Source organism: Oncorhynchus tshawytscha, linkage group LG08 (assembly GCF_018296145.1).
Source record: "Oncorhynchus tshawytscha isolate Ot180627B linkage group LG08, Otsh_v2.0, whole genome shotgun sequence".
Taxonomy (NCBI): Eukaryota; Metazoa; Chordata; class Actinopteri; order Salmoniformes; family Salmonidae; genus Oncorhynchus; species Oncorhynchus tshawytscha.
Window position 1 is genome coordinate 18,809,052 of NC_056436.1, and position 17,172 is coordinate 18,826,223.

The 17,172-nt window shown below is 43.5% G+C and overlaps 1 protein-coding gene across 1 annotated transcript in view; it reads right to left on the reverse strand.

Annotated features, from left to right (window-relative positions):
* LOC112256836 (A-kinase anchor protein 6-like) overlaps positions 1-17,172 on the reverse strand; it is a 234,614-nt gene that overhangs the window by 103,992 nt on the left and 113,450 nt on the right. Inside the window, exons 6-7 of the mRNA XM_024430376.2 lie at positions 13,018-13,108; positions 11,479-11,654 (exon numbers count right to left, since the gene is read on the reverse strand). Coding sequence (XP_024286144.1) covers positions 11,479-11,654; positions 13,018-13,108 — 267 coding nt within the window. The remainder of the gene's footprint in view (positions 1-11,478; positions 11,655-13,017; positions 13,109-17,172) is intronic.

Here is a 17,172-nt window from a genome sequence, read left to right on the forward strand (position 1 = left end):
ACCACACCAACTTCTGACCACACAACTACCACACAACCACACAACTTCTGACCACACACACAACCACAACTTCTAACCACACAACCACACAACCACACAACTTCTGACCACACAACTTCTGACCACACAACCACACAATTTCTGACCACACAACTTCTAACCACACAACCAAACAACCACACAACTTCTGAACCAACACAACTTCTGACCACAACCACACAACTTCTGACTGGGCAACATGGACACAACTGGATGTTTATTCTGACCACAACCACACAAAATCCTGATCCACACAATCTAACCACCACAACTTCTGACCACACAACTGACCACACAACTTCTGACCACAACCACACAATTTCTGACCACACAACCACACAACTTCTAAACACACAACTTCTTCTACTTCTAACCACACAACTTCTGACCACACAACCGCACAACTTCTGACCACAACCACACAACTTCTGACTGACCACACAATTAGTATTGACCACAGACAACTTTCACCTAGCCTACTAACCATTTCATAAAACCACACAACTTTTACTGACCACACAAATACAACCACAACTTTTGACCACACAACCAACCACACAACTTCTGACCACACAACAGACAACTTCTAACCACACAACTTCTGATCACACAAACACACAACTTCTAACCACACAACTTCACACAACTAACCACACAACTTCTAACCACACAACTTCTAACCACACAACCACACAACTTCTAACCACCCAACTTCTGACCATACAACCACACAACTTCTGACCACACATCCACACAACTTCTAACCACACAACCACACAACGTCCGACCACACAACTTCTGACCACAACCACACAACTTCTGACCACACAACTTCTAACCACACAACCAAACAAATTCTAACCACACTACTTCTGACCACAACCACACAACTTCTGATCACACAACTTCTAACCACACAACTTCTGACCACACAACCACAACTTCTGACCACACAACTTCTAACCACACAACCACACAACTTCTAACCACACAACTTCTGACCACACAACCACACAACTTCTAACCACACAACCACAACTTCTGACCACACAACCACACAACTTCTGACCACACAACCACACAACTTCTGACCACACAACCACACAACTTCTAACCACACAACTTCTGACCACACAACCACACAACGTCTGACCACACAACTTCTGACCACAACCAAACAATTTCTGACCACACAACCACACAACTTCTAAACACACAACTTCTGACCACAACCACACAACTTCTAACCACACAATCAAACAAATTCTAACCACACAACTTCTGACCACACAACCGCACAACTTCTGACCACAACCACACAACTTCTGACTGGGCAACATGGACTTTCAACTCCCTCCAAAGATTTTCTATGGGGTTGAGATCTGGAGACTGGCTAGGCCACTCCAAGACCTTGAAATGCTTCTTACGAAGCCACTCCTTCGTTGCCCGGGCGGTGTGTTTGGGATCATTGTCATGCTGAAAGACCCAGCCACGTTTCATCTTCAATGGGGCGGCAGGGTAGCCTAGTGGTTAGAGCGTTGGACTAGTAACCGGAAGGTTGCAAGTTCAAACCCCCGAGCTGACAAGGTACAAATCTGTCGTTCTGCCCCTGAACGGGCAGTTAACCCACTGTTCCTAGGCCGTCATTGAAAATAAGAATTCGTTCTTAACTGACTTGCCTGGTTAAATAAAGGTAAAAAAAAAATGCCCTTGCTGATGGAAGGAGGTTTTCACTCAAAATCTCACAATGGCCCCATTCATTCTTTGCTTTACATGGACATTTTGGGACTATATCAACAATTCACTAACTCACCAAGGCACTATAATCTATAATATAAAGTAAAAAGAGTAATACCTAATGGTAACGCTACTGCATCACCCAACACAAGTTCAGTCATGAAGCCGGGTAAACCCAGAATCTCAGCTCATCAACATGGGGCTGAAGGGGTTAGGCAGCAGTCTACCCAGACTGAAACATCTCCCCAGACCTGTCCCTGTCCTGTTTTTGAGTGCCACACTTCCTTTCATAAAATGTTCACCATGCAGCAATAACCTGGGGTCAGTTATAACCATGCTGTAACCTTGATATACCTAAGACCCGCTCCATATGCAGCGTAGTGGTGTGGCATATCTCTGGTGTGGCATAGCACTTGTTAACATACTGTATTTCCAGTGAACAGAATGGTTGATGATGATGACGGCAACGGTGGTCCCTCACCCCCTCCGGTCTCTCTACCTCTGCCCTGTCTCCCCCCTTTCCTTGCCCCTGTCCCCCACTCATCCTGCTCCTCCCTCCCACGTCTCTCCCCCACTGCACTGCAGTCAGCAGGGCCGGCTGGGTGAAATGTGGGCCCTGGGGCAGACAAGCTGTCTGGGAGCAGCAGCAGATAAGGCCCTGCTGCTTTTACATACATACACACACAGGCAGCCAGGCTAGCATTAGTATATGCCACTGACACCTGGCAGGGCACAGATGACCTGAATAATCCCACTCTGAGGACCTAGATATTGTACCGCTGGGGGTGATGGAGGAAACGGTGGGTAGGATACCCAACACCTACTCTGATGAAGCTATAATGTGATGTGGTGGAGGCATGGTAATGGTAACGTGCCCAAATATCCCCAGAGTGCAGGGTGTCGTTTGGTCACTGACTTGGGGCTGTTTCGTCAAGCTGGTTAACTGGATTTGTGTCGCCCGTGCCCAAACAAACCTGGTCTAATCTGAAGGGATCACTGGCAGAGTGATGGGGTTACTGAGAGGAAGGAAGGGCCCATCCACACCTGCTTCTCGAGAGATATGGTGCGTTCCAACTCTGGTCACAGACAGACAGACTGACAGATATACGGACTGGCGGACGGATTAACGGACACAAGATCTAAAGCATGCTACTTTTGACAAATAACACACATCACCAAAGTTTCCGTAAATGTCAATGATGTTAGCTAACAATTATGCTACAATTTCACAAATGTATTTCCATGTTGAAACTGTTCAAATTGCAGAATATTTTTGTCTCAGAGAGAATCACCAGCTAGCTTATCAACATGAATGACAACCGTCATGGAGAGAGAATTGATGATGTGGCTGTGCCTGTGCTGTGGCTGTGCCTGTGCCCTGTGCCTGTGCCTGCCTGTGCCTGTGCCTGTGCCTGCCTGTGCCTGTGCTGTGGCTGTGCCTGTGCTGTGGCTGTGTCATGTATAGCATGAACATTGGAGCATGATGAGGAGGTGAAAGGAGAATCACGGGGGATGAGAGCAAGGGACATTAAAATGTGTGTGCCTGCGCGTGTGTGTGCGCTTAGGCCCGTATGCGTTGGAACGTGTTTGTGGGCGTGCGTGCGAGTCCATGCATGCATGTTTGTTTGTGTGTGTGGTCAACACCTGTCAGTTCTGCCATCCACAGAGACTGTGAGTGAGAGAGTCAGAGGCACAGAGACAGAGCCTACTGCTGCAATCCCTGTGATGTGACAGACAGACAGCTCCTAAATATTACACTGTTATGTTCTGCTGGCCAAACCACCAGGGCTCAGGGAGGGACGCATCACACACCACCGCCACTAAAGAGTAGAGCTGCATCCCAAATGGCACCCTATTCCCTTTATAGGGCACTACTTTTGACCAGGGCCCATAGGGCTCTGATAAAAAGTAGTGCACTATAGGGAGCCATTTGAGACAAAGCCTGGGTAATTTAGAACATAGCTTTAACTTGATTCCACAATAATATATAACCCATGTTAACATCACAGAGGCAATCTGAACACACACAGAAGTTCCCTTGTAAAAGTAATCTCCTCTTATCTGAAATTCAAATGTACTGTGTTTACATGAATCACGTACAGAATAGGCTATGTTCTTCCATAACTCTGTGTAAAGCTTTGGGACATAACATGGGGAGTGTGTGTATTGGTTGGATTCCCTAAGTTGTGCATCCTTCTGGTGGCTGGCAATGAAACATAACCCTACAACAATATAGCCGGCATTCCCAAGTATAGAAATGTAACTTTTTTTGTTACCATGAATATCAAATGTTCTGGGGTGCATCCAAATGGCAGCCTACTCCCTACAGTACAGTGCATTCAGAAAGTATTACAGACCACTTCTCTTTTTCCAAATGTTGTTATTCTAAAATTGATTAAATAAATGTTTTTCCTAATCAATCTACACACAATATCCCATAATGAACCGAAAACAGGTTTTTAGAAAAAACAAACAGAAATACCTTATTTGCATAAGTTTTCAGACCCTTTGCTATGAAACTCGAAATTGAGCTCAGTTGCATCCTGTTTCCATTAATCATAATTGAGATGTTTCTATAACTTGATTGGAGTCCACCTGTGGTAAATGCAATTGATTGGACATGATTTGGAAAGGCACACACCTGTCTGTATAACGTCCCACAGTTAACAGTGCATGTCAGAGCAAAAACCAAGCCATGAGGTCGAAGGAATTGTCCGTAGAGCTCCGAGACAGGATTGTGTCGAGGCACAGATCTGGAGAAGGATACCCAAACATTTCTGCAGCATCGAAGGTCCCCAAGAACAGTGGCCTCCATCATTCTTAACCCTTGTGTAGTCTTAACATTCTGCATACTCCCCATGTCCTAAGGGTCAAACATGACTCGCCTTCACTAAACTCCTAAAGTAAAGCAGCTTAATTGTTTTTTAAACTCCAAATCTATTTTGCATGAAGAAACAACCTGTCATTCATCACAAACTTTGTGAATATCTGGGTTTTCCCTCTTCACACTGCAGTAAGACTGCATTTAATCAGTGGACACCACTCGTTTTTATTACAACACACCTGTCATAATTGTTTTCTTTACTAGAGGTTTATTATTATTATTATTGCTAAAGTTACCGCATCTCTTTTGCAAGAGATAGCACTTAGAAAGTAGCAGAAAACTAGTTTTGAATGCATTTTATTGAAGGGAAACAATAACAGTCTTGAACCTTTTTGGCAACATAGTGATATATTCTTAAATACTGTACAAGGAGGAATTTAACTACAAAATGCTAGTCTCCTCACATTTTTTTAACCATTGCACCCACTCACAAGGTGTATAAACAACAACAATAAGAATAAAATAAATACATGAAAACGTGAAGAACATAAATCAATCAACTCTAATTAGCACATGTAGGACAGTAAGAAAGTGTGTGTGCACGGACTTTGCAGATATATTTCTCACATGTGCAGCACATAGTATTTGTTTTACAGTCCTTCTTTGGGGGGAAGAATTGGCGTCTCCTCCTCTTGCCTGCACCAGCTGTAGCCTCAGGTGGATCTGGACAAGATTCAGCCCCCTGAACAGCTTTCACAAGCGCTGCAGAGGTGGGGTTACAAGTGCCTTTACCAGCTGCCCCAGGAACACCCTCCTTTTGTTCCGCTTATCAGCCATCCAGGTAGTGTTGATTTTGTTCCATATCACAAAAGCATTGTATGATGCCACATCAATGATGTTATGGAAGATGACCATGGGCCAGTGGCCAGTCATCCTGCTGCAGCTGTAAGTTCCAATCACCTTGTCCAGGTTGTCCACGCCTCCTTTCTGGTTGTAGTCCAGGATGATGGCTGGCTTCCTGTCCTCACGATCCCTGATCTCAGCCGTTTTGTGCAGTGTACTCAGGATGACCACATTTGTGTTCCTCTTTGGGAGGTAAGAAACTAGAGTGGTGGTGGGGGTGAAGGCAAACTTTGATGAGAAGTCCTCTCTCCCCCTTGTTGCAAGGAGTGCAGGGGGGAGCTCAGGCTTGTTCTTTCTAACTGTGCCAACCATGGTGATCTTCCTCTTCAGGAGCTGCTGGCTGAGTTCATAAGAGGTGAAGTAATTGTCTCATGTGGCATTGTGCCCCCTGAGTCCATCTGTCACATAAATCACAACCCACATCCACTGCTTCTTCTCCGGGCCTCCACTGGTTGGCTTCCCTGTGTAGACTTGCATCTTCCAAGCGTAGCTGGATTGTGCATCACAGGCCACCCATATTTTGATGCCGTACTTTGCTGGCTTGCTGGGCATATACTGCCGGAAAGGACAAAAGAGATTACTATCAGTAATTAGTATCAGTGTCACAGAAAACAATCAGTGAAAATCACTTACATTACAGATATGAAAATAAAAATGTACCTCTGAATGGAACCAGTTGCTCATCCACTGTTACTTCAGGCCCAGGGTTGTAGAGGTATGGCAGATTCTCAACCCACTTCTCCCAGACCTCTCTTATGGCCGCCAGTTTGTCTCTCACACGTCTTGCAGGTCTTGACACACGGTTATCAAATCATAGCATTCTTGAGAAAGTGTGAAAGACTTCCAGTGGCATCGTGGCACGGGAAATCGCCCTTCTACTCTATGCATCCCAGAGAGTGCATGTAACCTCGCCTCGGGACCTATACACATCCGCTAAGATTAGCAGCCCTATGTAGGCACGCAGGTCAATCTCATCCATCCTTTTCCAGTTGTCTCCATATTAATGGAAACCCTCCAAATTTGTCATCTCCAGGATAATTTTTTCAATGGCTGGTTTGATAAACATGTAGAATGTTGAGGCAATGTCCTGGGCATGGGCAACTGCATGTCTTGTAGGCCCTGGGGTCGTCCTTATGACATTGTGTGCTGCCATCCTGCCCTGGTTGTCATATGGTGACAAGGACCATGTTATTTTGCTGTTCTTTGACCAAAATCTCTTTCAGTTTGGGGTAATTCTTCTTCATCTGTAGATGATGCATCGTGCTCTGGGTTGTATTCTTCTTCAACTGAAGATGATGCATCGTGCTCTGGGTTGTATTCTTCTTCATCTGAAGATGATGCATCGTGCTCTGGGTTGTATTCTTCTTCATCTGTAGATGATGCATCGTGCTCTGGGTTGTATTCTTCTTCATCTGAAGATGATGCATCGTGCTCTGGGTTGTATTCTTCTTCATCTGAAGACGATGCATCGTGCTCTGGGTTGTATTCTTCTTCATCTGTAGATGATGCATGATGCATCTGAAGTGCTCTGGGTTGTATTCTTCTTCATCTGAAGATGATGCATCGTGCTCTGGGTTGTATTCTTCTTCATCTGTAGATGATGCATCGTGCTCTGGGTTGTATTCTTCTTCATCTGAAGATGATGCATCGTGCTCTGGGTTGTATTCTTCTTCATCTGTAGATGATGCATCGTGCTCTGGGTTGTAATTCTTCTTCATCTGAAGATGATGCATCGTGCTCTGGGTTGTATTCTTCTTCATCTGTAGATGATGAATCGTGCTCTGGGTTGTATTCTTCTTCATCTGAAGATGATGCATCGTGCTCTGGGTTGTGTTCTTCTTCATCTGAAGATGATGCATCGTGCTCTGGGTTGTATTCTTCTTCATCTGAAGATGATGCATCGTGCTCTGGGTTGTATTCTTCTTCATCTGTAGATGATGCATCGTGCTCTGGGTTGTATTCTTCTTCATCTGAAGATGATGCATCGTGCTCTGGGTTGTATTCTTCTTCATCTGAAGACGATGCATCGTGCTCTGGGTTGTATTCTTCTTCATCTGATGATGATGCATAGTGCTCTGGGTTGTATTCTTCTTCATCTGAAGACGATGCATCGTGCTCTGGGTTGTATTCTTCTTCATCTGTAGATGATGCATCGTGCTCTGGGTTGTATTCTTCTTCATCTGAAGACGATGCATCGTGCTCTGGGTTGTATTCTTCTTCATCTGTAGATGATGCATCGTGCTCTGGGTTGTAATTCTTCTTCATCTGAAGATGATGCATCGTGCTCTGGGTTGTATTCTTCTTCATCTGTAGATGATGCATCGTGCTCTGGGTTGTATTCTTCTTCATCTGAAGATGATGCATCGTGCTCTGGGTTGTGTTCTTCTTCATCTGAAGATGATGCATCGTGCTCTGGGTTGTAATTCTTCTTCATCTGTAGATGATGCATCGTGCTCTGGGTTGTATTCTTCTTCATCTGAAGATGATGCATCGTGCTCTGGGTTGTATTCTTCTTCATCTGTAGATGATGCATCGTGCTCTGGGTTGTATACTTCTTCATCTGAAGATGATGCATCGTGCTCTGGGTTGTGTTCTTCTTCATCTGTAGATGATGCATCGTGCTCTGGGTCGTATTCTTCTTCATCTGAAGACGATGCATCGTGCTCTGGGTTGTATTCTTCTTCATCTGAAGATGATGCATCGTGCTCTGGGTTGTATTCTTCCCCATATTCTTCTTCAGATACCTCCTCTTCTAAATCAATGTTCTCTTGTTCCTCCTGGACATCTGAAAAAAAATCAGACCTACGACCTGTTGGGCACTGAAATGTGCACTCATGGCTTCAGCAAAGAGAGAACTGGGGGGACTGTCATCTGTAGCACCCTTATAGCCTCTGACTGCATTCCCCATTAGTAAACAATGCTTTCAAGAAATGATTATTTTGTCTGAAATTCTTTTTTATTTTGTCTGTGAACTTGAGTCATGTGTGGGGTCGTGGAGGGGAGATACTGCACATGCACAATACAGTTTTAGTCTTGTCTGAGTTCAATCAGTAGCACACAATCTCAATGTCTTATTGTGTGTGTGTGTGTGTATGTATATATATATATATATATATATATATATATATATATATATATATATATATATATATATATATATATATATATATATATATATATGTGTGTCTTTGTGGTTTTTGTAATGTGTAAATTATTTTATAACTGCTGGGTCAAAAATGACCCCAAGACAATCTTTGTACCCTGGTGGTGTACAGAGTTCATGGAAATATGGACAAAGGCAATGTTTCACTTTTTCTAATGTTGGTGTCACTAGGAGGAGTCATAAAAATGTCAAGTCGAAAAAATATATTTTAGGTGGTTTTCTCTGCTGTTAAACATAGTGGAGGGTCATTTTTTACCTCTTAAGGCTCAGGCCCTGAAGCTAGGATATGCATATTCTTGGTACCATTTGAAAGGAAACACTTTTTTTAATTTTTAAAAGGACACACTTTTTTAGAAGTTTGTGGAAATGTGAAAGGAATGTAGGAGAATATAACACTGATATTGTTTTGTACCATCATCTTTGAAATGCAAGAGAAAGGCCATAACGTATTATACCAGCCCAGGTGCAATTTAGATTTTGTCCCCTAGATGGAAGCAGTATATGTGCAAAGTTCTAGACTGATCCAATGAACCATGGTGTTACTGTTCAACATTTTGTATCAAGACTGCCGAAATGTGCCTAGTGACTCCTTGTGGGGGACCAGGCGCCTGCAGGCTGACTTCGGTCGTCAGTTGAACAGTGTTTCCTCCGACACATTGCTGCGGCTGGCTTCCAGGTAAAGCGAGAGGGTGTTAAGAAGTGCGGCTTGGTGGGTCATGTTTTGGAGGATGCATGACTCGACCTTCACCTCCCGAGCCCGTTGGGGAGTTACAGCGATGAAACAGAATTGAAATTGGGAAGAAAAAGGGGTAATATACACACAAAAAATATAGAGCTATCAAATGGATGCAAAAGGCATTATTTTCGTGGAAAGACACCATTATTGCCAGGGGTGCAGCGCTGTTTTTGAGACTGAAGCGTCTCTGTCTGATCTTCCCCAACAATTGAATTAGAGGGGAATAAGACAAGGTTCCCTCCGGATTACCATTTGACCAGCATCTAGCCATGTTCAAAATGTTAAAAACTTTATGGTCCCATGGAAAATGATTGAGATTCGGGAACATCAACACGGAGAGACAACGGCAGGAGCATATGCTCTCCGCAATAACAACAAACCGGTATGGGCGCCAGGAGAGACGCGCCTTGCTTTACACACACCTTAATGGAGGCAACGTTTGTGTCTCGTGACATGTTGCATTGCTCTTCCATCTATCATTTTTACATTTACACTGTAAATTAATGACCTCAAACAGCATCTGTGGTTTTAGACACATAAAACATTTATGGGACACTGGAAATAAATATTGTCATTGTTCTAAATCATAACAATTTGATGTTGGTTTTAACAATGAATTCCCAACATGTAAAGCTGTAAAGTATAAGTTGTAAAGTATAAAGTATATGGGTGTTATTAGGTACACAAGCTCACCGTTATAACAAGCTAACATCTCTGCAGCACACACACATTAAAATAACCTTGGACAAACCTCCTACATTGACAATGACTCGTCATAGCACCTGATGGATGAACAACAAACACAACCTGGACCAGACCTGTGACTTATCATCCCATGGTTTGGATGACATCAACCCCGTCATCCATCCCTCAGATCAGAAGATGACACCTCTCATCTCTCCCCTGTCAACATCGTCCTATCAAATTTACCCAACCCCGTGCTCCCGCGTCAGAGAGTCAGGACGGGTCTAAATACTCAGTGCTGAGAGGAGATTTGTAGCTCCTTCCCTGACCTTACCCCCACCACAACAGCCACCCTCTAATTAGGCAATGCATCTGATCTTCATTAACAGCTATGAGATAATGAATCACTGGCTCGTCTCTGTGTTAATTTGCTGCAACCAAGCAGCTAATGGATGTCAGAGCTGACTGATCACACTGATTGTGGTGATTTCTAATTGCAACAAAACAATTTAAAAGCAGCAGGATTATTTATGTTGTTGCCTACAACGTGAAAAGAGGGATGCGAGGAGAGGAGAGGAAAGGAAAAGGGATTGAGTTTCTAATTTGGTTCAGATGAAACAGAAGAGATTATGGTCAGTAGAAGGAAGGGCGAGGTGCGGCGCTGTGAAGATTGTGCCTCCACATTGCACGGCCCCCTGGGAAATCCTGCCGAGCTGTGCTGATGCTCTGACACGGCTGCTCATATCCTTTTGATGCACAAACACAAATACTTTTGTCTCTCTCTGCCTGGGTCTCTCTGGGTAAGTGGAAAGGATGCCTCCATCCACTGAAGTCAGATCGGAATATAAATTACTAAATCACAATTGGCAATTAAACAATGAGCAATCGTAACCTAGAATGACAATGCTGGTAATTACACATTAAATGCAAAGAACAAAGTGGGTTTCACACATTTTGAGCTACAAATATGTGTGTGAGTTTTGTCTATTGTTCCTGTGTGTGTTTGCTGCATTTTGACTTCTCAAATGATTCATGCAGCCACCACCATTGCTTTAGAGTTTATTTATGAAATATGTAATATTCACATCATGCACATCTACGTGTGTCCCCCTTCACCCCCAGTAACGTCTAACTGGGAAGCTTTACTTTAGCTGTTTCTTATGCTAATAGCACCAACCCCTTCCCATGTCCCCTTCTGTTTGTTTATTTTGCTGAGCGTGCACTGGATAGCCCCGGGCGAGAGGGAGAGGAAAGGAGACGGAGAGGAGAGGGGGTGGACTTCAGTCAGTGACAGGAGGACAGGCACGCGGGTCGGCAGGAGGACAGACACGGGCGGGCGGGCGGTTGGATATGGGGGGATATAAGGAAATGTAGTCTGTGTGGATAGTTTACCTTTGGGCTGGCCAGCGGGCCCGTGGTCTCTGCCTCCTGAGAGGCCTCGGCCTCAGTGGCCAGGATGTGGGCTTTGATGGCGTCCAGAGTCCGCAGCATCCAGCTGTGCTGGCGGCGGATCTGCCTCTGGAGTTGCTGCCACTGGTGTACGACCATCTGGAGCATGTCCCTCAGGCCTATAATGATAGACAATAGAGAGAGAGTAAGAGTCTGGATTAGCCACTACCTTTGAACTTACTTTCATTCTGACCCACCCACCCTCCTATAATCCTTCCTTCACTGATGTACTGGTATTTATCATTTTATTATGCTAAACTCTTTTATCATTATTATTATTATTATAATTATTATATACCTGTACCATGTTTATTAGTCTTTTAAATGTGAGTGAAGTAATTGCTCTTTATTTGATATGATCACGAATTCTTCAGTGGTCCACTTTGCTCTCTCTAACCTGAACACAGATGCGTATGTGATCTGTCATACAGTATGCCAACTAATGTACAGTATATGAACACACCAGTATGTGTGCTGCATGTGATGAGTAGCTGGTTTAGAGTTAAATCCCTCCCACAACACACTGCGTCCATCTGCAGAACCATCAGTGTTCCTCCAGCCCTGTCTGTCTCTCTACCAGCAGGACACTGTCCCAGCAGCCATGATTCACACAAATCCTGTTTGAACAAAGTGATCAAATCAAGATGAATGAGCCAAGGCAGAATGTGACCCTGTAATCCACGCACGCACACACACTATCTATCTAGTGACTGGCTGCTCAACAATGTCACACACCGCTCATACCTGTGGAATGATCATGAGTGATCTGCAGAGTTGCTAGGAAACCAGGTATTAGTGTCTGCAGTGCAGGAAGTAAGGGGATAGATTTGCTGGCTGGCTGGCTGACTGGCTGGAAGCTTTAGGTGAATAATCGGCCCAGCAGAGGGGAGAAAACGTCTGGAAGATGGCCTCTAACTCAGGCCCTGCTGTTTCTAATTCCACCTATCTTCATAAACACAGCACCTCCCTCAATCGCTCCCTCTCTTTTTCTATCGCTCTTACTCCCTCATCATGACCCTGGCCGTGACCCCACTCTCCGAGGGTGTCTCGGGGAGTTGGAATATGAAAATAAACCACATTTCCAATTCACACGTGTATTATACAAACTTGTACATGTGTTAAGTAGGACAAATCAAATATAAGCGCCCACAAAATTAATATTATATACAGCGCCTCCCTCCCTCACTTTTTCTCTCTCCTACTCGCTCGCTTCAAATACACAGTGCTGCGCTGCGCTCCCTCTCCTCTTTCCACCTCTCCTCTATCTTTTCTCGACCCAGTCACAAGCACCAACCACTCCCAGCCTGTCCGAACTCACAATCCATTGCAGATAGAATACCATTGGTAATGTATGTTGGAAAAAGCAGTTTCTTCCCCCTTGCTTGAGAAGTGGTTACTTTAAGATGTATACATTCTGAAGGTCAGTATGTTAATATAAACATTAATAATAAATGAGAGGGTTGCGAGCAGTGAGAGCCGTACTGTGGGAGAGGATGATTTCCAGCAGCTGCCTGCCTTCCTCCACTACACAGTCTTTCAGGGAGCAGTGACTGTCCACGTTCATCTTGAAACTCTGCAACACAGACACAAAACATTAACACAGTGTTTCAGGGAGCAGTGACTGTCCACGTTCATCTTGAAACTCTGCAACACAGACACAAAACATTAACACAGTGTTTCAGGGAGCAGTGACTGTCCACGTTCATCTTGAAGCTCTGCAACACAGACACAAAACATTAACACAGTGTTTCAGGGAGCAGTGACTGTCCACGTTCATCTTGAAACTCTGCAACACAGACACAAAACATTAACACAGTCTTTCAGGGAGCAGTGACTGTCCACGTTCATCTTGAAACTCTGCAACACAGACACAAAACATTAACACAGTCTTTCAGGGAGCAGTGACTGTCCACGTTCAACTTGAAGCTCTGCAACACAGACACAAAACATTAACACAGTCTTTCAGGGAGCAGTGACTGTCCACGTTCATCTTGAAACTCTGCAACACAGACACAAAACATTAACACAGTCTTTCAGGGAGCAGTGACTGTCCACGTTCATCTTGAAGCTCTGCAACACAGACACAAAACATTAACACAGTCTTTCAGGGAGCAGTGACTGTCCACGTTCATCTTGAAGCTCTGCAACACAGACACAAAACATTAACACAGTCTTTCAGGGAGCAGTGACTGCCAACGTTCAACTTGAAGCTCTGGGAAAATAAATAAACATAAATCTGGGTTATATTTACAATGGTGTTTGTTCTTCACTGGTTGCCCTTTTCTTGTGACAACAGGTCACAAATATGGCTGCGGTGATGGCACCCTGCAATTTCACCCAATAGATATGTGATATTTTTTTCCTACATCTTTGTGGGTCTGTGTAATCTGAGGGATATATGTGTTTCTAATATGGTCATACATTTGGTTAGGAAGTGCAGCTCAGTTTCCACCTAATTTTGTGGGCAGTGTGCACGTAGCCTGTCTTCTCGAGAGCCAGGTCTGCCTACGTCGACCTTACTCAATAGCAAGGCTATGCTCACTGACTCTGTACATAGTCAAAGCTTTCCTTCATGTTGGTTCTGTCACAGTGGATAGGTATTCTGCCACTGTGTACTCTCTGTTTAGGGCCAAATAGCATTCTAGTTTGCTCTATTTTTTGTTGATTCTTGCCAATGTGTCAAGTAATGATATTTTTATTTTCTTATGATTTGGTTGAGTCTCTCTCTCTCTGAACATCACAACAACAACAAAAAAGTCCCAGTCCCCACATCATACAAACATCTGACACAACCTCCAAGCAACCTTCATAATTCCTCAAGCTGTGCTACACTCTACTTATTACATCACATCCCTCTCCACTTCCCTCTACAGTATCTTTACCATCTAACCTGAAATATTGGGACAGTAAAGATCTGTATCTGTAAAAAACTATCCAACATACAGAAATCCAACATACAGAAATCCAATATACAGAAATCCAACGTACAGAAATCCAACATACAGAAATCCAACATACAGAAATCCAATATACAGAAATCCAACATACAGAAATCCAACATACAGAAATCCAACATACAGAAATCCAACATACAGAAATCCAACGTAGGCTACTGAGTTGTTTTATTTAAAGGGATGATTCACATTCAGAGAGAGATAATATGTATACTGTGTATACAGTACCAGTCAAAAGTTTGGACACACCTACTACTCATTCCAGGGTTTTTCTTTATTTTTACTATTTTCTACATTGTAGAATAGTGAAGACGTAAAAACTATGAAATAACACATGTGGAATCATGTAGTAACCAACCAAAAAAAAGTATTAAACAAATCAAAATATATTTTATATTTGAGATTCTTCAAAGTATCTCTCAACCAGCTTCATTAGGTAATCACCTGGAATTCATTTCAATTAACAGGTGTGCCTTGTTAAAAGTTAAGTTGTGGAATTTCTTCTTAATGCGTTTGAGCCAATCCGTTGTGTTGTGACAAGGTAGGGGTGGTATACAGAAGATAGCCCTATTTGGTAAAAGACCAAGTCTATATTATGGCAAGAACAGCTCAAATAAGCAAAGAGATATGACAGTCCATCATTACTTTAAAACATGAAGGTCAGTCAATCCTGAAAGTTTCTTCAAGTGCAGTCGCAAAAACCACCAAGCGCTATGATGAAACTGGCTCTCGTGAGGACTGCCACAGGAAAGGAAGACCCAGAGTTACCTCTGCTGCAGAGGATAAGTTCATTAGAGTTAACAGCACCTCAGATTGCAGCCCAAATAAATGTTCGAGTAACAGACACATCTCAACATGAACTGTTCAGAGGAGACTCCGTGAATCAGGCCTTCATGGTCAAATTGCTGCAAAGAAACCACTACTAAAGGACACCAATAAGAAGAAGAGACTTGCTTGGGCCAAGAAACAAGCAATGGACATTATACCGGTGGAAATATGTCCTCTGGTCTGATTTGGAATATGTCTCTGAATGTCCTTGAGTGGCCCAGCCAGAGCCCAGACTTGAATCCGATCTCTGGAGAGACCTGAAAATAGCTGTGCAGCAATGCTCCCCATCCAACCTTACAGAGCTTGGGAGGATCTGCAGAGAAGAATGGGAGGACTACCCAAATGACTACCCAAATGTGCCAAGCTTGTAACGTCATACCCAAGAAGACGTGAGGCTGTAATCGTAGCTAAAGGTGCGTCAACAAAGTGCTGAGTAAAGGATATGATACTTATGTAAATGTGATATTTTTTTGTAAAGTAAAAAAACAAACATTTGCAAACATTTCTGAAAAGCTGTTTTGGCTTTGCCATTATGGGGTATGGGGTATTGTGTGTAGATTGATGAAGAAAAAGTCAAGGGGTCTGAATACTTTCCCGAATGCACTGTATATATAAAAGAGTGAGAGAACAGGGACCTGGAGGAGGGGGATGGGATATGCTGTTGAAGATGTTATGAGTGGTTGGGGGGTGGAGGGTGAATAAAGAGGGAAGGGGGGGGCTGAGGAATCCCAGGGGAGTGATGCATTGAGGTGCTTGGAGTCATCTTCACCTTAGATTGTCATCTCCTTAGATCTTGGGCCGGCCTGTTGCTGGCGATTAGGACCCGGTCTGATCTGACCAGCGCGCTGAAGGTGTGCCATGACAACACAGCATTGGCTAAATGCTTCTGACGGCCTGCCGCCGAGAGCAAGTAGAGGAGTACTGAACGAGGCATGGCTCTACTTCACTGGGCAGAATGGATGAAGGGGAATGGGACACCTAGCTCAATAAGTAACTAGAAGATGCCCTCGGTGACTCACTCTAACGCTGATCCAGGAACAGCCAAAATGTAGTTGTTCACACTCATAGCATGGCTCTGTGTGAAATGGTACCCTATTCCTTATATAGTTTGCCATATCCCCTATATAGTGCACTACTTTTGAAAGTAAGCCTGTCCCAAACCATTCAGAGTTAATGGCTAACCTTAATATTTTGGACTCAATGCCTAAATTTAACCCTAACCTTAATCTGGAGTTAATGGCTAAACGTAACCTTAAACACTTTGAAATGTGGCATTTGAGAAATGCTGAATTAGGTCAATCTGATTTTAGTTTTTTTGCACCTTACTTGTGGAATAATCTCCAAAACTCTCTAAAATTGGAGTTGGCGTTAGTTTTATAGGATTGTGTTTCGCTTTTCGTGTATTGATGTGTATAGTGATGTTTGATACAGGGCTCATCTGTAAAAGAGACCTTGGTCTCAGCACGACTCCCGGTCAAAATAAAGGCTATTATAAAAAAAAAGGTGCACCATTCAAAAGTAGTGCATCATATAGGGAATAAGGTGCCATTTGGGATGCACACTGCAAGGCTCTGAGTGGATTAAGATGGGGGCAGGAGGGTTGTCACCAATTTGACACCTCTAGATGTACAACAGCAGGGATAGGCGAGTAGATTAATTCACGGGTTGTTTTTTTGGGGAGCCGGAAAATAATTATAATAGTTTGTATACTTCAAACTGACCACAACTAAGCTCAAAAATAGATTGTATTTGAAAAGAACTAGAATTTCATACCTTCATTACATTGATACACGATGACGTCTCTTTTTTCTGTGGGAATACTTGGGAACAGATTTCCTAAATTAAACTTATTTTA